The sequence below is a fragment of the Bufo gargarizans genome, chromosome 5 (genome assembly GCF_014858855.1).
Source record: "Bufo gargarizans isolate SCDJY-AF-19 chromosome 5, ASM1485885v1, whole genome shotgun sequence".
NCBI lineage: Eukaryota > Metazoa > Chordata > Amphibia > Anura > Bufonidae > Bufo > Bufo gargarizans.
Genome location: NC_058084.1, coordinates 450,908,137 through 450,936,027, shown reverse-complemented (window position 1 = coordinate 450,936,027; position 27,891 = coordinate 450,908,137). Strand labels below are relative to the sequence as shown.

The 27,891-nt window shown below is 42.9% G+C and overlaps 1 protein-coding gene across 2 annotated transcripts in view; it reads right to left on the bottom strand.

Moving 5' to 3' along the window:
- Nucleotides 1-8,047: 8,047 nt before the first annotated feature.
- Nucleotides 8,048-27,891, bottom strand: part of RSU1 (Ras suppressor protein 1) — a 123,198-nt gene continuing 103,354 nt past the window's right edge. For both annotated transcript variants that reach the window (XM_044293333.1, XM_044293332.1), the window contains exon 9: nt 8,048-9,647. In XM_044293333.1, the coding sequence (XP_044149268.1) occupies nt 9,545-9,647 (103 nt within the window). In that variant the 3' untranslated portion in view covers nt 8,048-9,544. The remainder of the gene's footprint in view (nt 9,648-27,891) is intronic.

Genomic DNA, 27,891 nt, shown 5'->3' with positions numbered 1-27,891 from the left:
TTGAGGGGGGGGGGGGGGGGTCAATGATTTTTTATTTTTATTTTTTTACAAATCACAACATGCTCTGTGTGTGAAATTTTTCAGGCATTTTCCTATAGATTTCTCAATAAAAAAAAATGTCTGTGGAAAACGCCCCCCCCCCCACCCCATGACATAAAAAAACATACATTTTACACAGTTTTTTTTTTTACAAGCCAAAATAAATCCCCCACCCACCCACTCTCAAAGGGAAACTCAGAAAACAACTGTTTTCCGTATTCTGTTAGCGCACATGAATGTGATCGATGGGAATCCATATAGAGTTTTTATATACTCTGTTATTCCGCCGGCCGCACAGCATCTGATCCGCGGGGACTCATCACTCAGTGACTTGTTAATGTGTTGTGTCTGAATACAACCAAACGATAAATACCCCAACAGGTAATAAAGGAGATGGTTTAATAACCACTGTGACACCCCGGGGACCGTGCGATGCTGTATGGTACATAATATAATGACAGCCCTACAATTACCATGTGTGTGTGAACAGTCAGATATTTTACCTGGAACTCAGATCCTAAGGGCTCATGCACGCGGCCGTAGGCGTTTTTGTGGTCCGCAAAACACACATACTGGCCACGTGCATTCTGCAGAATGGAACGTCTGACCCCCTAATAGAACAGTCCTATCCTTGTACTTAATGCAGACAAGAATAAGACACGTTCTATATTTTTGCGATTGAGACGCAACGGAAATACGGATGCGGACAGCACACAGAGTGCTGTCCACATCTTTTGCAGCCCCATTGAAGTGAATTGGGTCTGCATCGGAGCCGTAAAAAATGTGGATTGGATGCGGACCCAAACCACAGTCGCATGCATGAGTCCTAATCCACAGGATAGGTGTCTGATTAATGGTCGTTCGACCACTGGGAAACCTGTCGATCACGAGAACAGGGACGCCATGGTCCAACGGCGCAGGGGCCACGCATGTTCTCTGCCCCTCTCCATTCAGCTCTGAGGGACTGCTTGACATGGCCATGTACAGTGCTCGACTGTCTCCGGCAGTCCCATAGAGTTGAATGCAGTGTCAGTGCACATGCATAAACGCTGCTTCAAAAAGGGGGAACTCAGAGCCCCTGCTCTCAAGATCAGCAGGGGCCCCAGCGATCAGACCCGCACTGATCAGTCACTCCCGTGGACAAGGGATGTCTTTGTAATGGGACAACCCTTTAATGCAGGGGTTACACAGTGGCATGTCTCATGTCACACAAAGCTTACGATGACGCATTGTGCGCTACATGTCAACGTGTGTCACGCAATAGCAAGTTACAGACAGGTGGCGTCACTTTTCTGAGACTTGCTGTCTTGCGACACATACTTAATGACCTTCGATACATGTTACATACGGTGGTCATTAATGGGCTGTATTCTAGGACGCCACCTTTTCACAGGAAACCCAGGCAGCCAAGAGCGGGGGCTCGGCTCTCACATGAGAGCCTAACCGATCCAAGCCATTTAACCCCTTAGATTCTGCAGTCAATAGAGACCGTGGCATCTAAGCGGTTACAAAAGGAGTGCACTCCCTCTCTTGACCATTGGCACCCCACGAATGAGAACGGGGTGCCGATGTCTTGGCACGGCAGCCTAGAGCCTAATGAAGGACCCCAAGGCTGCCCTTAGTGTATGCCTAGCACCGTGACAGAATAATACATTGCATTGCATAAACAGTACAATGTATTACGGAAGCGATCAAAAGTTTGCCTACTAGGGTAGGGCAACACAGAGCGTCCGTGCTGCGGTCAAGAACTGATTAGCCAATTAATCCGCAGCTTAATTTCATTTAACTAATGAAGACCGCACTACATCATTGGTCTTCTTTCTAAATGGCCATCCGGATCGCAGCCGTTTCTTGTGGTCCCCTTGTGGGACTAATAAGTAACTAAAGTTAGTTTCGTTTAGTTAAAATCAAGAAATGAAAGTAAAAATACACCCCTTTTCTATTGAGAAAAAGAAAATAAAAAAAGCTTTTCAATGGAAAAAAAAATTTGCTAAAATAAAATTTCCTCCACATATTTGGTATTGCCGCATCTGTAACTGCGTGCACTACAGAATTATGTAATTTAGGCCTCATGCACGCGACCGTTGTTGTGTTCCGTTCTGTTTCCGTGTGTCTACCTTCATTTTTGGAGGATCACCAGACAAGAAGGAAAGTAAAAAAAAAAATCTAAGACAGGTTTGCCATGCAAATGATAGGAAAAAAACGGCCGCGGACACGCGGATGACAATCTTATGTGCCTCCGTGTTTTTTAGCGGTCCCATTGACTTGAATGGGTCCATGAACCGTTTTCCGTGAAAATAATAGGACAGGTTATATTTTTTTGACGGACTGGAACCACGGATCACGGACGCGGATGACAAACAGTGCATTCTTCCTAGAAATAAAAATAAAAAAAGTTATGGGTCATGGGAGAAGGTAATGCAAAAACATTTTTTTTATTTTTTTGTCCCCGGGATAGAAGGGGTTAAGAAATTAGGCTACTTTCACAGTTGCGCTTTCCTTTTCCGCTACTGAGATCAATCATAGGAGGAAACGCTTTCGTTTTGTCCCCATTCATTGTCAATGCGGACAGATCTGAATGAAACAGGAGTGCACCAGAATGCATTCCGTAACATTTGGTTACGTCCCCATCGCGGACAGAATAACGGATCTATCATGACACACAATGTAAGTCAATGGGGACGGATACATTTTCTCGGACAGAAAAGAAAACTGATCCGTCCTCCATTGACTTACAATGATTTTAGAGACGTCTTGGCTATTTTAGAGATAATACACCCGGTTCTGTTCATAACGGACGCAGATGGTTGCATTAGGCCTCCTGCACACGACCGTATGGCTTTTTCAGTGTTTTGCGGTCTGTTTTTCACGGATCCGTTGTTCAGTTTTTTGTTTCCGTTTTCCTGTATGGCATATTCAGTATACAGTAATTACATAGAAAAATTGGGCTGGGCATAAATTTTTAGATAGATGGTTCCGCAAAAACGGAACGGATATGGAAGACATACGGATGCATTTCCGTATTTGTTCAGTTTTTTTTTTTTTGCAGACCCATTGACTTGAATAGAGCCATGGAACATGATTTGCATACAATAATAGGACATGTCTTTCAACGGAATGGAAAAGGTATGTACTGTATACGGAGTACATTCCGTTTTTTTTGCTGAACCAGTGAAATGAATGGTTCCGTATACGGGAAGCAAAAAGACGACCTGTAAACGGGGGAAAAAAAACTGTCGTGTGAAAGAGGCCTTATCCTGACGGAAGCGTTTTTTGCTGATCCATGACGGATCCAGAAAAAACAATGGTATGAAAGCAGTCTTAGGCCTCATGCACACGACCGTTGTGTGCACCCGTGGCCGTCGTTCCGTTTTCCGTGATTTTCTGCGGACCCATCGACTTTCAATGGGTCCGTTGAAAACTCGGAAAATGCACCGTTTGTCATCCGCCTCCATGATCCGTGTATCCTGTCCGTCAAAAAAATATGACCTGTCCTATTTTTTTGATGGACAACGGTTCACGGACCCATTCAAGTCAATGGGTCCGTGAAAGAACACGGATGCACACAAGATTGGCATCCGTGTCCGTGATCCGTAGGTTACTTTCATACAGACGGATCCGAAGATCCGTCTGCATAAAAGCTTTTTCAGAGCTGAGTTTTCACTTCGTGAAAACTCAGATCCGACAGTATATTCTAACACAGAGGCGTTCCCATGGTGATGGAGACGCTTCTAGTTAGAATATACTACGAACTGTTTACATGACTGCCCCCTGCTGCCTGGCAGCCCCTGATCTCTTACAGGGGGCTGTGATCCGTACAATTAACCCCTCAGGTGCCGCACCTGAAGGGGTTAATTGTGCATATCATAGCCCCCTGTAAGAGATCAGGGGCTGCCAGGCAGCAGACCACCCTCCCTCCCCAGTTTTAATTTCATTGGTGGCCAGTGGGCCCCCCCCCCCTCCCTCTACTGTATTTATATCATTGGTGGCAGCGGAGAGTTCCGATCGGAGTCCCAGTTTAAGCGCTGGGGCTCTGATCGGTAACACAGTTCTTTTAATCTATTCTAACTTAAAGCGACCCCATCACCATGGGAACACCTCTGTTAGAATATACTGTCGGATCTGAGTTTCACGATCTAACTCAAATCTGATGGTATATTCTAACAAAGGCGTTCCCATGGTGATGGGGACGCTTCAAGTTAAAATATACCATCGGATTGGAGAAAACTCTGATCCGATGGTATAAAAGGGACTCCTGACTTTACATTGAAAGTCAATGGGGACGGATCCATTTGCAATTGCACCATATTTTGTCAACGTCAAACGGATCCGTCCCCATTGACTTGCATTGTAATTCAGGACGGATCCGTTTGGCTCTGCACGGCCAGACGGACACCAAAACGACTTTTTTTTCATGTTTGTGGATCCTCCAAAAATCAAGGAAGACCCACGGACGAAAAAAAGGTCAGGGATCACGGACCTACGGCCCCCGTTTTTGCGGACCTGAAAAAAAAAAAATACTGTTGTGTGCATGAGGCCATAATCAGCACAAAATGTTGGCTCTATTTCGCTTTTATAAAAAAAAAGGACATTTCCTTTAAACATTTCCAGGCGATAGTAACTTTCCCGCCATCCTTCAGGACGAGCGCTCAGTCGTCCTATCTGCACGTGTCGGCTCCATATCTCAGGGCGTGACCTCTATTAACGCCTCCCGCTGTATTCATGGAAATTGTAGGCATGTGACAACCATTTACCATAAAAGACGACTTGTCTGTGTATCCAGGAGGCAGGCGGGATTTCCTTCTGCTGCCATCATTAGTGATCAGAAGACGAGCTTTTATTTAATAGATTTGGGCCGAGTAAAGAAAAAAATATAACGAGGATCTCAGGATTTCCAGTTGAAACCAGCACAGGCTATTATCCCAGTAAGAATGGGGCGATACAATACTGCGCACAATTCCGCGGGTTTACTGTTGAACCCTTTGTATTTTAAAGAGCGGCTCACAGACAGAAATATCTGGAAATGAAAACCTCAGAGTCGTCGTCCCGGGGAAAGTCTTTTCATATTCGACGCGACCGTTTCTGAATGATCTTTTCTCTGGTCTCCTAAGACTCATCCCTTCCACAGACCCTGAATGACGCATCGATCTTCACCGAGATGATTTCTCTACCCAACTCGGTCTAAGGCCTCATGCACACGACCGCTGTGTGTTTTGCGATGCGAAAATCGCGGATTCGCAAAACACGGATGGCTTCTGTGTGCGTTCCGCAATTTGCGGAACGGCATGGACAGCCATTGATATAACTGCCCATTCTTGTCCGCAAAATGGACAAGAATAGGACAGGTTATATATTTTTTTGCCGATCACGGAACGGAGCAACGTATGCGGACAGCACACGGAGTACTGTCCGCATCTTTTGCGGCCCCATCGAAGTGGATGGGTCCACATCCGAGCCGCCAAAACTGCGGCTCGGATGCAGACCAAAACAACAGCCGTGTGCATGAGGCCTAAGTGTCAGTCTTCACTGTAGTTTTGGGATTCTATTCATTAACCAAGAAAAAGCAGCTATAGATCGCAGTGATTGATGCAAATTGTGGTCAAAGAACAATATGAATCCAAACGATAGGAGGAATACTTTACGAAGTATGTTGTTATCTGTAGGGCCTCCCAGGATCAGGAAAATAATTATTGATCGAATATAAATTACCGGTATATGCTATAAAAATTCCTGTTTACAGTAAAGGCATAGTCACGCTGCAAAATCGTGAGAAAAGCAATCAACGTGTGCGTTTGCATGAATGGGCATTCGCCGGAAAAATAAGCCGATTGCCAGGGGAGGGACCGGTCGAGATCAGGTGACTGCTGCAGCTGCCACATTCTGAAACGAGTCCCCTTTAGGCTACATCCACACGGCCGTATCCGTTTTTTCGGTCTGCAAAATGCAGATGCCTGTCGTGTGCACCCCTAAACTTTTCGCAGGCCCCATTGTCAAAATGTCTATTCTTGGCTGCAAAATGGACAAGAATAGGACATGTTCTATCATTTACAGCACGGCTGCATTTTTTTCAGCCCCGTAGAAACTAATGGGTCCACGTGCAATCCGCAAAAAAAAGAGGATTGGACACGGACCGAAAATATAGTTGTGTGGATGAGGCCTTAATGGAATGCTTCTCTGTACACTCGCCCTTCTCAGCCTTTGCTAATCTGATCGTTGGTACCTGATCAAGTTAATAAGCTGATCATGCACAAAACCGTGTTTTTGGTTCGTGCTCGAATATTTATTTTTAAGGGATTGCACACAGACCTATTCATTTCTATGGGGCTGTAAAAAAGTTGAACAGCACGGTCTGCACCTGTGTGGCCATATGCCCATCCTGAAAAAATAAATAAAAATAAAATAGGACATGTCCATTTCTTGCCCGTTTTGCGGACAATAGTCATTTTTGCAATGGAGCGGTATGTGCCGAATGGGAACGTGTGCATGAGGTCCATTCATTGGAACGGGGTTGCTTTGGCGGGGAGCACAGGGATTTCTGCAAGCCCCATTCAGACGAATGAAGCCGATTCTCAGTCAAGGAAATTTTCTGCAACGTGTGAAAGCACCCTTACAGAACCTTCTGTCGGATGTATACACCAGGTAATCCTCCTAAAATATGACCTTGGATGGAAATTATTATTATTTTTTGTGACAGCTGTCACTCACTCAGAGGCTGGACAATCTCTGCACACCACTGTTTTGTAGTGCGGTGCTTATACTGCGCTGCTGAAGAAGTGAGCGCCATAGACATTCTACAGCTGTGGTTAAAGGGGTTGTCCACTCCTGAGGATCAGCAGGGGTACCACACCCCACAAAGATCCTTCTGCGACGGAAGTGGGCACTGAAACTAGGGTATATTAAGACGGGCAGATTTTCTGCCTGATGATCGGTAACGATTGTTCGTAGTAACACTCGTTGGCAATCATCTGGCAGTCTAATACTGCCGCCGATTGCGCGATGAAGGAGCAAATGCTCGTTCATCAGGCAATCCAGATCTTTCAGCAAGCTTCAGGATTTGCAGGCGGAAGATCGTGCTGTGTAATTACGATCTGCCGCCGACAAATCACTGTAGAGCATGGGGATGAGTGATGGCATATCGATCGCTCCGACTGATATGGCTCAGATCATCGCTGCATGTAATAGCATCGGTCTCCTCAGCAAGCGAGCAGACGATTGCCGGGAGGGAACACTTCCCTCCTGACAATCATCTGTGTGACCAGGGTGTCTAATACACCCTTAACCCAAAAACAGCTGATCGGTAGCAGTGCAGGTTGTCAGAACCCCACCGATCAGACACTGACGGCCTATAGGCCATCAATAGTAAGGGCGTGGACAAACATTAAGGGCTGTTTCACATGAGCGAGTCCATTGCGGGAATCGCGCTCCGTGTGTGTGAGTGTGATCCTCCGCTCTGGACTTGCAGGAGCGCACGGCATTATCATGATTTATAATGCTATGTGTCTCTGCTTGACTTTATTTCTACAGAATCATACTGACAGCTTCAGGTCACTATGATTCTGTGGAAAAAAGGCCATGCAGAGACACATAGCATTATAAATCATGATAATGCCATGCGCTCCTGCAAGTCCAGAGCGGAGGATCACACTCACACACGGAGCGCGATTCCCGCAATGGACTCGCTTGTGTGAAACAGCCCTTAAGGTGTTAACTAGTGTTGAGCAAACTTGTGTTTTAAGTTCGGCGTCTAAAGTTCGGGTTCGGGTTATCGAAGTATCCCGTTATGGATTCTAAATTCCATTATGGTCCGTGGTAGCGGAATCCATAACGGGATACTTCGATAACCCGAACCCGAACTTTAGTTGCTAAACTTAACACAAGTTCGCTCAACACTAGTGTTAACCTCACACATCTGTGTCCTTGGCAGTGACAGGGTTAAACAAGGGGGGGGGGGGAAGCAAGGAAATATTGGAAAAATCATCTCCACATAGAGATAATACTTTATAAAATGTACAATATTGCAAACAGTATTCTTTATTGCGTATATAATATGTTTTTTCGTTACACATGAGCACCGCAGAGTTCTCACTTTTCATAAAAATAAAATAAAATGCGTGTCATCGTGTGTGGGTTTTATTACTCATGTGAAATGATGATGTAAGCAGGTTATATATATATATAATGGAAAATACATGGACACATTGGGGGCAGATTCATCAAAACCAGCGATGCAATTGCCTGTGACAACCAATCAGATCACTCCATTTAAGGCTACTTTCACACTGGCGTTTTGGCTTTCCGTTTGTGAGATCCGTAAAAGTGGCCTAACAAAGAACAAGAACCTGATTGGCTGCTATGGATAAAGGATGTAACTTAAAGAGGACGCGTTCCCTCTCCTGACATGTCTCTTTTAGTAACGACTTGCGTCCCCTATGTAATAACAATTCTGATTCAGCCTCAGGAGCAGCCACTGCGCATGCGCTGCTACAGTTCCTGATAGTGGCGCATGCGCAGTAGCTGCTCCCAAAGCCGAATTTCGGCAGTGGCGATGCCAGGAGATTGACAGGCGACAGGCGATCACAGGAGAAGTCTGGCTAACCAGACAAATTGATCCCAACGCATCTCTATTCTGGAGCATCTATTCTTATGACTCTGTGTTCTGCCATTCCTTTAATATTCCTTCTAGAAGTTTATAAAATAATTGCAAGCAGTTGCAATAAAAGGTCCAGCTGGGTGTTACCGGTTGGCAGTGTGTCCCTGCACAGTCTGACAGGGACACCCCCCCCAACTGGACCTTCCCTGCAACCTGCTGGCAATTCATTCATAGCTTCTAGCAGGAATAATAGAGGGATGGCACAACACAGAGTCATAAGATTAGATGCTCCAGAATTACTAAAGGACTAAAGTTCAGGTCAGGAGAGGTGAGAAGAGCTCCTCTTTAAAGTCCCTGGGCCCCAATGCAAACGCCCCTACCATTTATAATACTCAGGCCTTCTTGCAGTATGTGGCCTATGGGCCCTGTAAGGCACCAGAGCCCGGGTGTGACTATTACTGCTGAACCCCCTGGAGCTACACACCTCGGAACAGGCACTTCATGATATAAAACCATCTGGTTCTGGTACAAAAAAACAACAACATATATAAAAAATATTGTAATGGAAAGATAATAAAAAATGGCAGATTACACCTTGTCCGCAACTCATAGACCTGAGTGACAGGTTAGCGATATATTACAGGTGGATGTACAGAAACAGTATGACGATGGTGAGCAGCAAGGGTTAATGCCGGTGGATGCAGACACAGTATAGAAGGGTAACAGCTATAAATGCACAGCTGGTAACGCGCCGTCTTCTCCTGCAGAATATCAGTAAGGCAAACAAACAGGGTCAGTACCAGAGCGGCCTTATACGCGTCTTGGCTTCTCCCTGATGTGATAGATCAAGAAATAAATAGAAATAATTAGGCACATGCAGAAACCGGGCGTGAAGGGCGAGCGCCTATCGATAATCTATTTATTCTTCGCTGCCAGAGGCTTGCGGCTGATCTTCTTAGACTTGTCATTGTTCTTCTTTGGGGGCTCTGGGTTCGCTTGCATGTGTCTTCCGTAAAGGCTAAAAGGACAAGAAAGAGAATGTAACGGAATATACACAAAGAAATTATATGTCATGTGATGTAAAATACACAAAGAAATTATATGTAATGTACACAAAGCAATTATATCATGTAACGTAAAATACACAAAAATTATATGTAATATACACAAAGAAATTATATTGTGTAATGTAATACACACAAAGCAATTATATACCATGTAAATACGGTAGGTACAACATACAAAATAAAAACATAAAGGTGTATAAAACTGTAACATCTATATAACACATAATAAAAGTATAAGGCGGATACAACATATCAAATGTAAATACATAACACAATCCATACGCATCAAAGTTGTATTCAACATATAACATTTATATAACTCATATCTACGCAAAAACATCCACAAAATAAAGGTGTATACAACATAGAACGCACAACAAACACAATATAAAACACATCTATAACACACACCACATACCGTATATGTTGTATACACCTTTATGATGTGTACATCTATATAAGGCTACATTCACACTTGCACTTTCCTCTATTGAGATCCGTCATAGAAGGAAAACGCTTCCGTTTTGTCCCCATTCATTCTCAATGGGGACAAAACTGGACTGAACGAAACGGATCCGTCCCCCGTTGACTTACAATGGCTTTAGAGACGTCTTGGCCATAACGGATGCAGACGGTTGTATTATCATCATGATGGAAGCGTTTTTGCTGAACCCTGATGGATCCAGCAAAAACACTGATGTGAAAGTAGCCTAACACGTCCATGCACAACATAAAGGTATATACAATATATATATATCACACGTCCACAGACAACATACACATAACATACGGCCTCATGCACACGGCCATATGGTCTGCATCCGATCCGCATTTTTTTGCGGATCAGGTGCAGACCTGTTCATTTCAATGGCGCCACAAAAGATGCGGACGGCGCACAGTGCGCTGTCCGCATTCGTATGTCCGCTCCACGACCCTGTAAAAAAGATAGAACATGTTGTATTCTTGTCCGTTCTGCGGACATGGATAGGACATTTCTACTGAAGTGAAAGATAATTTTTTTTAGCATGCACACCTGTGATTTGCGGACTGTAAAACACGTATGGTCGTGTGCACGAGCCCTAGAAGTATATACAACATACATCCGCGCACAACATATAGAACATATATGTATTAAAGCCGGATGAAGAATTTCCCTCCCGTTTGGAGATCCTCTCCTGGATCACAGCCTACCAGGAGACAACGTTCTTAAAAGGCACCGGTATTCAATTGCAAATTCAATGTTATTATGAGTGCACATTATAATTATAACAACCATCATTACCACTACTATCGCCACCATCATCCTCGATACACATGTAGCATCTGGAATATGGCTTTACTCCAGCTGTAAGCAGACAGCATATGCAGGTCCTGACCATTGGACAGCCACAGAAAAGCACATCTGACAGGCCCGGCACACGGCGAGGACACTTAACAGCGCTGCGAGCAGAACGCCAAGCCTGGGACCCCAGGGCTCGGGCACGTGACAGAGCAATGCTGTCAGAATCTTCCCCGGCTCTCCCCGCGTGATTGATGGTCCAGACACGGCCACCAACACATCAATGCCACATTAATAAGTACTACTGATTACATGTTGACAAACTATTCTACAATTAGAACAGCGGGCACCAGGGGCAAACACTGACAAACGGCAAATGACGGATACATCTGTCATGGGTGACTGCCCGGAAAGACAAGGAGGTGGTCCGAGAAAACAGTCACAGCCTCTCTAATTCTAGAAGAAAACCTCACAACTTCCATCAGAAACTGACATTTCTGTAACAAAGGAGAGAATTCTTACCAACTAAGAGTATTCCTACTCATGGGAGGCAGTATTATAGTAGTTATATTACTGTACATAGGAGCAGTATTATAGTAGTTATATTCTTGTACATAGGAGCAGTATTATAGTAGTTATATTCTTGTACATAGGAAGCAGTATTATAGTAGTTATATTCATGTACATAGGAGCAGTATTATAGTAGTTATATTCCTGTACATAGGAGCAGTATAATAGTAGTAATATTCTTGTACATAGGAGGCAGTATTATAGTAGTTATATTCTTGTACATAGGAGGCAGTATTATAGTAGTTATATTCTTGTACATAGGAGGCAGTATTATAGTAGTTATATTATTGTACATAGAAGCAGTATTATAGTAGTTATATTCTTGTACATAGAAGCAGTATTATAGTAGTTATATCCTTGTACATAGGAGGCAGTATCATAGTAGTTATATTCTTGTACATAGGAGGCAGTATTATAGTAGTTATATTCTTGTACATAGGAGCAGTATTATAGTAGTTATATTCTTGTACATAGGAGCAGTATTATAGTAGTTATATTCTTGTACATAGGAGCAGTATTATAGTAGTTATATTCTTGTACATAGAAGCAGTATTATAGTAGTTATATTCTTGTACATAGAAGCAGTATTATAGTAGTTATATTCTTGTACATAGGAGCAGTATTATAGTAGTTATATTCTTGTACATAGGAGCAGTATTATAGTAGTTATATTCTTGTATATAGGAGCAGTATTATAGGAGTTATATTCTTGTACACAGGAGGCAGTATTATAGTAGTTATATTCTTGTACATAGGAGCAGTATTATAGTAGTTATATTCTTGTATATAGGAGCAGTATTATAGGAGTTATATTCTTGTACACAGGAGGCAGTATTATAGTAGTTATATTATATGGGTTAGCACTCCAGCTCTTAAAAGGGTTTCTACCACTTCGGTTTCACATATTTAGCTGTCAGACACTAGCGATCCGCTAGTGTCTGCTCTGCCCAACCATCCTAATATAATTGCTTTTGGGGCAGCCGTTTTGCTAAAAAAAGAACTTTTATTAATATGCTAATGAGCCTCTAGGTGCTATGGGGGCGTCATTAGCACCTAGAGGCTCCGTCTACCTTCAGAAACTGCCGCCGCCCAGCGCGTCCCTCCAGCCCGCCCATCTCCTCCTGAATGCGATCCTCCTTGTGAGCGTATGTATTCTGCGCATGCGCAGTGAATGTCTGACCGCTTCCTTGCTCAGACATCTCCACTGCGCCTGCGCGATGACGCCATAGTGCTCCGAGGAACAGGCGCAGTGGAGATGTCTGAGCAGGGAAGCTGTCAGACATTCACTGCGCATGCGCAGAATACATACGCTCACAAGGAGGATCGCATTCAGGAGGAGATGGGCGGGCTGGAGGGACGCGCTGGGCGGCGGCAGTTTCTGAAGGTAGACGGAGCCTCTAGGTGCTAATGACGCCCCCATAGCACCTAGAGGCTCATTAGCATATTAATAAAAGTTCTTTTTTTAGCAAAACGGCTGCCCCAAAAGCAATTATATTAGGATGGTTGGGCAGAGCAGACACTAGCGGATCGCTAGTGTCTGACAGCTAAATATGTGACACCGAAGTGGTAGAAACCCTTTAATTCAAATTGCCTAACTCATTGCGTTATCTTGAGACAAAAGCCATTGAAAAGCAATTGAAGGTGTTTGCTTAGATTAGATAACAACTCAGAAATCTCAGAAAACAGGAGTGTTAACTCTACTCCATCCATAGGAGCAGTATTATAGTAGTTATATTCTTGTACATAGGAGCAGTATTATAGTAGTTATATTCTTGTACATAGAGGCAGGATTATAGTAGTTATATTCTTGTGTATAGGACCAGTATTATAGTAGTTATATTCTTGTACATAGGAGGCAGTATTATAGTAGTTATATTCTTGTACATAGGAGGCAGTATTATAGTAGTTATATTCTTGTACATAGGACCAGTATTCTAGTAATTATATTTTTGTACATAGCAGACAGTATTCTAGTAGTTACACTGTATATTCCTATACATGGGGGCAGTATTATAGTATATTCCTCCATATATTCTATAGTATTTTAGTAGTTATATTCTTGTACATAGGAGCAGTATTATAATAGTTATATTCCTGTACATAGGAGCAGTATTATAGTAGTTATATTCTTGTCAATTATCTTTTTATTGAGAAAGGTCAAAATCAAAGATACAGTGTTGACAATCCATACACGGTAGAATAGCGATAGGCGTCTAATAACAACATATCCGAGGATAGGCACATCCTTACACGTTTCAGTAGCCTGTGTTACAGGAGTTTACATAACATAAAGCTGCTTTCTGCATATAGATATAGCATAATCAAGGCACTTGGTACATACACAGGCAATACACATATTACAGTGTTGTATTTCAACCCTTGGATAAGATTCCATAAAGTGTAAGTACTACTTGTGTAGGGTCAGTAAGGACCTATGACATTATGAGGCAACTGGCCTCATGAACACAAAACATGAAACCATAGTAACGACAAACAATAAATCTCTAGTTATTCATGGAGAGAAAGCGTTCTGCGATAGTTAGTCAGATGTGCAATGCGGTAAGGTAAGACCGAGATACTAGACCTCTATGAGGTTGTTAACAGTGTTGACTCCCTAAATTCCAACCATGGCCTCCGCATCTTAGCGTGCTTCTCATGAGTCCTTGACTCCCAGCTGGCCAACTCTTCCAGGCGATGGATGAGGTCAACCTTGTGCAACCAATGAGAAATGTTAGGGGGTTCGGTACTGAGCCATCTCTGGGGAATTAGCAGTCTTGCTGCTTGAATTAGCTGGGTGGCAAGGCAGCCCCTAGAAGGGGTAAGCGCCTTTGTAGGCAGCCACAAAAGGACTAACTCAGGTGTTAATGTGATATCTGTATGAAGAATCGATTTCAGAGCAGTAGAGACACCCTCCCAAAATGGTCTTATCCCTGAGCAATACCATAGAATGTGTGAGAGGGTACCCTCCTCCAAGTTGCACCTCCAACATCGATCCGTAGGGCACAGCCCTCTGGAGAACATCTGCTTGGGTGTCATGTACCACTGGGTTAATACCTTATAGGAGTGCTCTTGCACCTTAACGCACCTAGAGAAGCCATGTGAATGCGCGTATAGCCGTAGGATATCAGTTTCAGATAGTAGTTATATTCTTGTACATAGGAGCAGTATTCTAGTAGTTATATTTTTGTACATAGCAGACAGTATTCTAGTAGTTACACTGTATATTCCTATACATGGGGGCAGTATTATAGTATATTCCTCCATATATTCTATAGTATTTTAGTAGTTATATTCTTGTACATAGGAGCAGTATTATAGTAGTTATATTCTTGTACATAGGAGCAGTATTATAGTAGTTATATTCTTGTACATAGGACCAGTATTATAGTAGTTATATTTTTGCACATAGCAGACAGTATTATAGTAGTTACACTGTATATTCCTATACATGGGGGCAGTATTATAGTATATTCCTCCATATATCCTATAGTATTTTAGTAGTTATATTCTTGTACATAGGGGCAGTAATATAGCAGTTATCTTGTACATATGGAGCAGTATTAGAGTCATATGCTTGTTGTACATATGGGGCAGTATCATTGTAGTTATATTCTTGTACATAGGGGCATTATTTATAGCTGTATTATTGTATATATGAGCAGTATTATAGTCATTATAGTTTTGTACAAAGGGGCAGTATTATAGTAGATATATTCTTGTACACAGGGGACAGTATTACAGTAGTTACCTTCTTATACATACTAACAAGGCACTATACCCTCAATCTCCATGACAACTGGTTGGCACCCCATGCTTGCAGGATGCAGGCAGCCCCCTCACTCTGTCTAACCACTAAGATGCCACACTGTTGACCGTGGGATCTTAAGGGCTAAATGACTGAAGGCGGGTGTCATCTGTGTGCAGTTATGTCATAGGTTGTTAAGGGGTAAAGGGCAGTGTAGTATTGGGAAAGGTTTGCTACACTACTAGCCCAAATGGCACAGTTTGGCTTATAGCAGTTTTCAACCAATAAACAGTCACAAGTCCGCTGTATAACTACCATAGACAGATGTAGCAGAGCAGAATAGGTTACTTCTAACATAGGGTTTCAGGTAAATCTTCTGCATTAATTGAAGTTGCAGTAATGAGGGCACACGCAGTAAGAGGCATTTAGGAGTATAATAACTATTTCAGCCCTGTTACATCTGTAAATAAAACTACATTGCACTGAACATTAATTTGGTAGGTTAAAGAGTCAACTGCACAGCAATTGTCGGCAGGGTAGACTGCAGGTCCAGGCTACGAGGACTTCACATCCCACTGGAGCAGAAACTGGGGCAGGTAATTGCTTATCAAAAGTTATTTGACAAATCAAAGAAATCAGAGCCCACGGTGACATGTACACGTTATACCCTCAGGCTGGGTTCACACCTGAGCGTTTTACAGCGCGTTCCTACGCACTGTAAAACGCTCAACAAGGAGAAACCAATGATTCCCTATGGGAATGGTTCACACTTGGGCGTTTTACAGCGCGTACGATCGCGCTGTAAAACGCCCGACGCTCCAAAAAGTACATGAGCGACTTTTGGGGCGTTTGTGGCCATAGGACACTGTAGTGAATCACACAAACGCGCGTCAAACGCGCGTTTACTATTACAAAAACGCGCATAAAAATGCGCGTCAAAAACGCGCGTTTGCGCAACGCTCAAGTGTGAACCCAGCCTTATATACTCACATGTCAATCACACAATGGCTTCAACCCACTGAGCGTAAGATATGCGGTGGATTTCCTCTTCCTGCGGCATTACTGGGTCTTGATAGGCGAAAAATGATTGCACGGTAAGAACCAGGGTATAATACCTTTATACTAAATCTCCAGCTTTATTCCTCATGCTGCTTTTAAGGGCAACATTGTGCTGATTATTTTCTTACTATTTCTTATCAGCAATCTGAGCCTCATTTCTCTGGCACAGAGCCCCAAATCCCCTGTATAGCCATGGAACTAAGAGGTTGTTCCGAGACCCAGCAGGTTCTGCAAACCCACCTTATTACATATAACTAGCCTGCAGAAAAAGTTTGTAATATCCTAAAGTTGTGTGGATCGGCCGCTCGGGAACCAAGTCACATGATGCCTCTCTTCTGAAAATCCTGCTTGAGCCGACGTCGGGTCCTTCATCAGGTTTCCATCCTGGACAATGGATGGACGGGGCCGGTACTACTCCTTTCCCTGGTGCATGTGCAAACTCCTGAATCCACCTAGTCTGCACATGCGCCGGAGATAGAAATAGTTCTATACTGACTACAGCAGAAATTATATCCCGTCTGATAAAGGACGTCACGCCAGCAGAAGTGGAATTTGTAGAAGAGGACCATCACATGAGCCAGTTCCCGGGAGACCGATCTGCGTAACACCAGGCTGGTAAGATTATTACAAAATTTCTTCTACAGGTACAATGTAAGCAATTAAAGTGCATTTGTAAAACATACTGGGTCCCAGAAAACCCTTTTAAATGATTAAATTCTGTCTGCCTGCAGCCACCACCAGGGGGAGTGTGGGATCTTAAAGAGGACCTTTCATCGGTCCAAACATTGTGAACTAAGTGTCATGATCTGTACAGCGGCGCCCAGGGATCTCACTGCACTTACTATTATCCCTAGGCACCGCTCCGTTCTCCCGCTATGCCCTCCGGTATGTTCGGTCACTGGGTTATAGTAGGCGGAGACTTAGGGGACTTGGTTAAAGTAGGAGGAGACTGCCCTTGTTCTCCTGGGCGTCTCCTTCTCCCAGGCTGTAGCGCTGGCCAATCGCAGCACAGAGCTCACAGCCTGGGAGGTTTTTTCCCCTCAGGCTGTGAGCTCTGCGCTGCGATTGGCCAGCGCTACAGCCTAGGAGAAAGACGCCCAGGAGAATAAGGGTCTATAACCAGGTCCCCGAACATACCGGAGGGCATAGCAGGAGAACGGAGCGGCGCCCAGGGATAATAGTAAGTGCAGTGAGATCCCTGGGCGCTGCTGTACAGATCATGACACTTAGTTCACAATGTTTGGACCGATGAAAGGTCCTCTTTAATGCATACTGTTCTGCGAGTTGTATGCAGTAAGCCCCTGGGCACGCTCTAGTGGTGGCTGCAGGCAGTCAGGAATTTATCGGTTTAAAGTAATTTATCATGAGGGTAATAACTTTAGTCAGTTGAGCAGCAGTCTGTGTTGGAGTGCTTTGCACCATATTAATAAAATGTTGCATGGTATATGTTAAATTTGGCGCATCTTTAAACATAGTACTTTTATGTATCCCCAGTTTTCCTACACCACCCTTGTATTGGAGAGAGTTTATGACTTTGTGTGATAAATCTGGAGTGAACCTCAATAATATCGCTAACCATGCCCACTTAGGAATTGTAGCAGACCGTAAACTTAAAAAGGCTCTGTCAGCATGATCAGGGCTCATCTTGATTAAAATGCTACCTTGCTTTGTTTGTAAGCTAAACAGCTGCAGATAGCTGTGTTTTTATTCATATTTAAATAAAAGTTGGAGCACCAGGGGGCGGGAGTGAACTCTTGGAGCACTGCTTTTGTAACATGTCCTGTTCTCTGCACACTCCCCCCTCCGCTTGATTGACAGGGCTAGACATCAGCATACTGAGAGCAGAGTTGTGTTCTAGCATGTACATATCATATACACTACTTACTGTAGCCTTACCACATTGAGAAGAGTGGATTTCTATGCTTAGAAAGTTAATACGTATTGCTGCTTTCTTTATAATCATATATTGTGCCTGTGAATAAACCAGTAATATGTTTTAGGTTTCTAAGCATATAAATAGTATTCTCAATATGATGACATTATAGACTTTTATTATTGGTTAAATGAGGGAGAAAAAAAAATATCTGAAAGTCTCTCCCAAGATTCAAACCTGGGATCTCTACATGCAAGGCCGACCACTAATAGTACCAGACTACAGCATTATCATACTGATGACTGTGGTTTTTCTTTACTTATAAAGCTAATGCATATTACTGGATTCATTCAGACACGCCGAGATGATTTGGAGCAGACAAAGAGATGTCGATCACAGAGAGATGGGCAGGCTTGCAGCAGTGACTCCATGACTCACACAGTGTAAGAAGACACGTCGATGACTCCATGACCTGCATTACTATACAGAAAGGTATATTTTCAAAGTAGATTTACATGAAAATGCCAAGGCTAAAAGTTTTATAAGACACAGCAATGATTCTGCTGTGATGTGACCTACAGCACCAGATCCTTAGCTGCACACGGCAAATGGGCTGACAGGTTTCCTTTAAAGGAAATATCCAATGATTAGATTAAGGAGTCTTTTTTTTCCCAGAAACAGCGCCATTCTTCTCTATGGGCTAAGCCTGGTATTGCAACAGTAATCACAAAATGAAGTACCGCACACCGCTGTCGCTGGTGCTTGCAAAAGACTTGTTAGTCATAATCCATAGAAAAAAAATTGCTGCACACAGCTGGTTAAATTTGCCATTAATCAGTAAAGTTTATTATTCACAACTTATTTCATGTTGCATATATGATCCAGTGGATGCCCATATATCAGAGTCACATTATATAAGTACCGAACGTATCGGCCTTTCTCAGCGGTATATGATCTGTCAGTGACGGCGGGTGGGTGCGCTGGATCACCTGTAGTCCAGCGCACCCGCCCGCCGTCACTGCCAGATCATATACTGCTGAGAAAGGCCGATATAGGCCGAAACGTTCGGTACTTATATAATGTGACTCTGCTATATGGGCATCCACTGGATCATGTATGCAACATGAAATAAGTTGTGAATAATAAACTTTACTGATTAATGGCAAATTTAACCAGCTGTGTGCAGCAATTTTTCCTACTATGGTATTGCAACAGTGTCACAAAAAAAAAAAATATATACTTTCCTTTTTCTAACCCCTGAAATCTGTGAGGGTAGAGCCTAATACCAACCAGTGAGTGTTCCCCTTTACGCTCAAGTGGTGACCCCTCTGACTTACAGAAAAAGCTGACAAGGCAAAGAACGGATAGCCGAGTGCTAAGATTTACAGCGTCTAGGGAAAGTTTTGTTTTAAGATGGATGTCCCCTTTAAGATCCAGCATTATTTCGTCCATCCCCTACCCTTCACTTCTGGCAGCGTTACGAGTGTGACATGCTGTTTATGGGGTTCCTGTCCATTAGCCTCTATACATGGGCAGACACTTGGACACTATGCACTGCATACAGCTATCCGTCAGCCAGGAAGAATCCTAAAAGTGCTGTCCAGGGGGCCGACAAACCTGCGAGGTGACAGCTGCTTTATTCCATCTCTATTCATTGTTCTGCTGATGGGGTTTTTATAGGTTTTGCGCCGTTATAGGCGGAGGACACAGATCCAGAAGTTTGCTTTCTGACTACTTTCGGAGAGATAAGGGCATGGACTGATGCTTCAGATAAGTGTCTCAGCAGCTACAGTCTTCAAATGACATGGTCGTGCCTGCAGGTGGATATCCTGAGAGGCAGCCGAGCATGCACTGATGTACCCTGACTACCGCGCGCTGACTATTCTGAGGCTAGGAGATGATTACGCTCTGCCATCTGGATCCAAGTGTAAGCTTCATGACAACTGGAGTTTGCGGTGAAGAAGACAGTGCCATATAATTATCTGTTACGTTCATCCGTCATCTTAACCCCTTCAAGACCAAAATTATTTATTTGTTTTTTTTGCCTTCTCATATCATGACCGTATTTTTTTTACATCTTTATTCCGATGCAACTATATAAAGCCTTGTTCTTTTAATTTATTTCCAGGAGACTATGTACTTAGGGCATCATTTGCCAGCATTAAAGGGGATAGGTCATCTATACCACATCAGTGGGGTCTGACACGCTCGCCGATCAGCTGTTTGAGCGCCGTGGCCTCCTCGTAGAGTACCAAGCATGGCGCTGTACATTGTATAGCGGCTGTGCCTGGTATTGCACTTGAATGGGAATGCGATGCGCCTAGGTCATGTGACCGATGAGTGTGACGTCACCGGCCTAGGAAGAGGCCACAGCACTCACTGGAACACTGCAGCCCCTCTAAACAGTTGGTCAAAATAGGGTGCTGGAAATCAGACCCCCCCACCGATCTAATATTGATGACCTATCATGAGGAAAGGCCACCAATATCAAAATCTCAGAGAACCCCTTTAATTTCTGACGAGTCTATAATACAGGAATCATATTTTAACTTCACCAATGATCTTAAATGTGCACAATTGCAGATGGACTTCAGGTACATCCTCAGGCCAACCCGTTACGTACAAAGCAGAGGAATATGATAAAGTTCAATCCTGGTTCAAGCTAACACTGCACAACCTAAAGCAATTATATATATATTACTTCATACTGTATACATGTCAATAACAGATATATGGACCATAACTCACAATCCTTATGTTTATGGGAATATCAAATATGTCTATACTGTCACATTGTAATAAATAATAGTAATAATAACCGTAATAAAAACAGAATTATACATACACAAAAAAAGGCAAAAAATAAGACAAAAGAAAAAAAAAAAAGCCACACAACAAGCATGCTCACTGAACCAGGTTACAGGTCTGAAGACTAGAAGAGAAATTTACCAAGATGTGCGTTTTCTATACTAGTCTTTTTTTTTTTTTCCCCATGCTTTGCAGGAAACTGTGCCTAATTTATCATGAGGTGAGAGTCAAAATTAACCCCTTAAGGATCCTGACATTTTCCACATTAAGGACCAAGCCATTTTTAGCAAATCTGACACGTGTCACTTTATATGGTAATGACTTTAAAAGTTTTTACTTATCCAAACCATTCTGATATCGTTTTCTCGACACATATTGTACTTCATGACAATGGTAAATTTGAGTCAAATTATAAAAATTTTATTTGAAAAAACCCAAACAAATTGACCCAAAAATTTAAAAAATTCGCAATTTTCTAAATTTCTATTTCTCTGCTTTTAAAACAGATAGGGATACCTCCTAAAATAGTTATTACTTTACATTTCCCATATGTCTAATTCATGTTTGGATCATTTTGTAAATTACATTTTCTTTTTTTGGGATGTTAGAAGACTTAGAAGTAAATCTTGACATTTTTCTGAAAATTTCCAAAACCCACTTTAAGGGCCAGTTCAGGTCTGAAGTCACTTTGTGAGGCTTACATAATAGAAACCACCCATATATGGCCCCATTTTAGAAACTACACCCCTCAAGGTATTCAAAACTGATTTGACAAACTTTGTTAGCCCTTTAGGTGTTCCGCAAGAATTAATGGAAAATGTAGATGAAATTTCAGAATTTAACTTTTTGGGCAGATTTTCCATTTTAATCAATTTTTTCCAGTAACAAAGCAAGGGTTAACAGCCAAACAAAACTCAATATTTATTGCCCTGACTCTGTAGTTTACAGAAACACCCCATATGTGGTCAAAAACTACTGTACGGGCACACGCCAGGGCGCAGAAGGAAAGGAACACCATATAGGGTGGCAGTTTTGTTGGTACTATTTTAGGGTTTATCTGATTTTTGTAGCACCGTTTTTATTTTTTGTTATTTACAATGTTCACCTGACAGGTTAGATCATGTGCTATTTTTATAGAGCAGGTTGTTACGGACGCGACAATACCAAATATGATTTTTTTTTTTGTGTCTCTATATTCTGAAAGCCATAGTTTATTTTTTATTTTTGGGGCGACTGTCTTATGTAGGGGCAAATTTTTTTTGGTATGAGATGACGGTTTGATTGGTACTATTTTAGGGTGCTTATGATTGCTTGATATTACTCTTTTTGTGATGTAAGTGACAAAAAATAGCTTTTTTGACATTTTTTTTTCAGTGTTCACCTGAGGGGTTGTTAGATCATGTAATATTTTACATGCAGCAGGTTCTTACGGATGCGGCGATACCTAATATGTATACTTTTTTAAATTTATTTAAGTTTTACACAATAACAGCATTTTTGAAACAAAAAAAAAGAAAAATAATGTTTTAGTGTCTCCATATTCTGAGAGCCATAGTTTATTTTTTAGGTGATTGTATGAGGTAGGGTCTCTTTTTTTGCAGGTGAGATGGTTTGATTGGTACGATTTTGGGGTGTGTATGACTTTTTCATCACTTGGTATTACACTTTTTGTGATGTAAGGTGACCAATAAAATGGCTTTTTTTACCCTTTTTTTTTTTGACGATGTTCACCTGAGGGGTTAGGTCATGCGATATTTTTATAGAGCAGGTCGTTACGGATGTGGAAATACCTCATATGTCTACTTTTTATTTTATTTAAGTTTTACACAATATCATTTTTGAAACAAAAAAAAACATTTTTAGTGTCTCCATAGTCTGAAAGCCATAGTTTTTTAATTTTTTGTGCGATTGTCTTAGGTAGGGGCTAATTTTTTGCGGGATGAGGTGACTGTTAGATTGGTACAATTTTTTTTTGGGGGGGGGGGGCGCATACGCATTTTTGATCGCTTGGAGTTGCACTTTTAGTGATGTAAGGTGACAAAATTTTTTTTTTTAGCATAGACTTTTTGACGGTGTTCACCTGAGGGTCAGGTCATATTTTTTTTTAGAGCTGGTTGATACGGACGCTGCGATACCCAATATAACCTACACAGCGCCCGCCCCCTTATCAGTGACCTCCACAGTAGCACGCCCCTTTAACAGTAACCTCGACAGCGGTCTCCACCTTTTTAGTGACCTCCACAGTACCCCATTTCCTTAACATGATTTCCCCTTAACAGTGGCCTCATGCCCCTTAACACTGACCTCCATAGCAGACCGTCCCCTTAACTGTGACCTCCACAGCAGCCTGCCCCAGAGTGGCCAGAGGTCCGGTTTTAGGCCGGACAGTCGGGCTTTCAGACTCCCTGTCCTCCGTCCGGCGCAGGGCCTGGACGGGCACAGGGATGTTCTTTTGAACAGGTCACTCTCAGACAGCATCACTGTGCTGTCTTAGCATGAGCTGCAGGGAGAAAATCACCGTCCCTCCCACCCCTGCAGCTGACAGAAGTAGATTTTTATCTTAATTTTTTCAATCCCCGTCGGATGCAGAGTGGGAGGGGGCGTGGCTTAGCAGGCATGGGGGCGGGGTTTTAAATCAGTCTTTTGAGGATGGCCTGAATGGCCACCCTACCGGCCCCTGAACTGTGACCTCCACAGCTCTCCGCTCTCTTAACAGTGTCATCCACAGCGCCCTGCCCCTTTAAAGTTGACCTACAGCAGTGAAGAAAAATGGCTGGGTTGTTATGGAAATCTGGTGACCATGTGACCATGTGTATGGCAGTTGGGATATGAAGAGAAAGACCTGCAGGCTTCTATTGGCTAATGTAGGTCATGTGATGTGCAATATTTGCATTTTTTGGGGAATATCTCAGGAACGGTATGTGTTAGAGAACTGAAACCCGATCTAAAACCTCCCCAGACACCTGATGTATCTGTGTGCCAAATTCCGTGATTGTAAATGCGATGGTCTGGATTCTTTAGCGGACATACACAAACACACACATACACACTCAGCTTTATATATTACAGATATATATATATATATATATATATATAATAGATTAGAGATATAGATATAGATATATATACACACACACACGTTTTCCACTTCCTGGGTACAGCTATCGGTACAGGAGAGAGGAGGGGTTATCAGTGACTGACAGCTCTCTCTGTGCACACTTATACATAGTGCCATCAATTACCAATATCACCTCCCTGCTGTACCGATAGCTCTTCGCAGGAGGTAGAAAAAGCAAATATAGAAATGTACAAGTTACATGTTATACTGAATCTTTTCCTATAAAACTATATATCAATATTCTCAGCTCCTCCTGCTCTATAACATGCTGCTGTCAGATTGCACTGAATTTTGTGGTGACAGGTCCCCTTTAAGTGCATCCTCCTGCAGTCCGTGAGCCTAGATTGAAATCTAAGGCTACTTTCACACTGGCATTTTTCTTTTCCGGCGCTGAGTTCCGTCCCAGGGGCTCAATACCGGAAAAGAACTGATCAGTCTTATCCTAATGCATTCTGAATGGAGAGTAATCCGTTCAGGATGCATCAGGATGTCTTCAGTTCAGTCTTTTTGACTGTTCAGGATGGAGATAATACCGCAGCATGCTACAGTTTTATCTCCGGCCAAAAAAGCTGAACACTTGCAGCATTTTTTTCCATAGAAATGTATTAGTGCCGGATCCGGCATTTAAAATACCGCAATGCCGGATCCTTCCTTATGCGCAGACCGGTAAAAATGTGGAAAAAATAAAATAACGGATCTGTTTCTCCCGATGACAAACAGAGACGGATCCGTTCTTGCAATGCATTTGTAAGACGGATCCGCATCCGGATCAGTCTACAAATGCTGTCCGTTTGCATACAGATTGCCGGATGCGGCAGGCAGTTCCGGCGACGGAACTACTTGACGGATCACTCTGCCGCAAGTGTGAAAGTAGCCTAAGCCAGTTCGTAGCGGACGTAGATTTCAGTTATCACTGCCCCAGAAATTGGCTTAAATTATAGCAGATCTGCCAGGACCAATGTCCCCACACTCACTATGTCCCGTTTTCAGAAAGTGGCATGGGTGGCATAGAAACTGGATTTGTGTAAAAAAAATATGTGGGCAGATGACCTTTAAAAAGTAGCAAACCTGGAGTTCACAATTTTTTTTTTACACCATTGGAAGCATATGGCCACTGGACCACCAGCAGGCCTTTACTGGTTTTCTAAAGATGCTTTGTGAAACCGGTCATTACAGGGGAAAAAAAATTGAGAATCTAGTGGTGGTGAGTCTAGGACTTCCCATCACCTCATATTGGAGACACATTGACGCTGAGGACAGGACGCCTCGCATCAACGTGCACTAAATAGAGTAGCTGTGTCCTCCGCCGCAAGAAAGAGTTAAAGGGGTTATGTCAACTAAGATTTTGATGGCATATTATTATCATGAAAGTTAGATAGGAGTGAGTCTCCGAGGTGGGACCTGCACCAATCTCTAGAACGGGCCCCTGAAAGTAAAGAAGAGCACACTGCGCATGCGCTGCATGCTCTCCCATTGAAATTAATGGAGTTGCGAAAATAGACGAGTGAGTGAGCGTGCTCCCCTATTTTAGGCAGGAAGGAGGCTGAGCATGCTCACTTCAGAGGCCCATTGTGGAGATAGGTGCGGTTCCCAGAGATGGGACCTTGCACCTATCTGACATTGGTGGCATATCCTAGCGATATGCCGCCAATGCCTGAGATGAGACAACCCCTTTAATAAAAGTTTATCGATAAGTTATAGAAACCCATAAGTGTGGCACTTAAAATCACAACTCATCCTGCAAAAACAAACCATTGTAAAAGATGGCTTTTTGGGACGCGGAGACGAAAGAATGAAAAAAATTGCTGCATCCTGAAGCTCAAAATAGGCCACATCCTTAAATGGGTGGTCCAGGATTTTGATACTGATGGTCTATCCGCAGGTTAGGCTATTACTATCAGATTGGCGGGGATCTGACAACCTGTTGATTAACTATTGATGCTGGGACTCCACGGCTCCACGCATTGTGTAGTGGACGGAGCTGGTAACTGCAGCGCTGCTCCCATTCGCTTCAATGTAACCACTACACAATAGATGGGGCTGAGGAGTTTTGCCACGGAGCTACTGCCATCGTGGGGGTTTGGGGTGTCCGACCCCTGCCGATCCGATACTGATGGCCTATCCTGAGGATGGGCCATCAATATCAAAATTCTGGACAACTCCTTTAAGGGGTTAACATCAATTGCTCTTAAAGCCAAGAGCCGTTTTGGGATTTTAGATGCATCTGTCCGACGTGTACCACCAGTGTATGATACGAGGGGAAGACTATCCAGTTAAACAATGAGACAGCGGACTCCTCGGCTGCCGCGCCGCAGTTGACAAATGAGCGGCCAGTGCCAGCAAACTACCAATATCATGTGAGGAAGACGCTCATTAAACTTCATCATCCTGTCGCCTTTAATGGGGCCTTTACTTAATAAAAATTCCCAGAGCCATTGAAGAGATATTAGGCCGAGTCCTTGCTTATGTATCAGGGGGTCTCAGCTGCCACCAGTAAGTGCACATTTCATGCAGCGGTCTCTCTGGAGAGCGCTGCGAATGAAGCCTCTGCGTAATAAATGCGGAAGGAAATCAATAACTGCAGCCGGGCGCATTACTTAACCGTTTAAGAAATTAGGCGATCTATTCACGGTAAATGACATTGTGCTTAATGCTGTAATTTCCCACTTAAGGTTTTGCATCGCCACACAGAAAAATACGAATACACTACCAGATTTATTTTTATTTTTTAACTTTTACTTAACAAGTACAAGAGCGGCTGCACAGGAGACTTCAGCGTGATTTCTGGAGAGTGTATCTGATCGGTATTAGAGTGCATTATTATACGGTAGCATTCGTTTATGGACTACTGTGTAATTTTCAGCCATACCGTATGTTTTTATCGGTTTTTTTTGCCCCCATACTCGTTAAAAATGTTTTACATTAAAATATTTTTTTTTAAATCCCATGGCGACAGAAAATACCAGAATTGATGCATTTTCTGACGTCAAATATGTCAATATAATAAAAACAACCGCAACGAGAATGGCAAATCTAGACTTTGCCTGTACTTCCTAAAAGGTTCCCATACAGGAGGTTCCAGGTTCTTTAGGAGCAAAATTGGAACATTTATCAGTTACTTACAGACATTACAGGGTTAATAGAAGGGGTTCCCTATTTAGGAGCCGCAGAAAAAAAATGGCTACAAAAGAGACTCTCTTGGTCTGGGGGACCCGTCCTGTTCATGTCTTACATCAACATCCCATTGATTTCAAAGAAAAGGGTGTAATACTTAATTTCTCCAGTGGTGATGCTGCAGGGAAACTACCCACTTTTTTGCTTCCCAAACCCCCTATACACATTCACACTTGGCCAAGCATGCATGTGCTGTAAATAGGGGAGGGGAATAAGCCATAAGTCAGATACCTTTTCTCCTGGAAAACTAAAAGATCAGGTATATTAAAAAGCAACATGCCCAACCCTTCTCTCCCCGAGACCTGCTCTTCAGAGAGAGTCGGGAAGCACAGTAGATGGTCAGCCAGTCCAGTTGACTTTCATCTAATGTGTATGGCCAGCCTAATTTAAAGGGGTTTTCCAGGGTCCAACACAATTACCCATAACCAAACCTGTAGGAGAATGTTTGTAATCTAATTTTTGTCTGAAGTGGCTTAGATGAGACACTTAAGAACACCGTCAAGGGACGCTCCTGAAAATCCAGCTTCTGCTGGCGTCATGTCCTTGACCTTTGCTATGACCGGCAATGC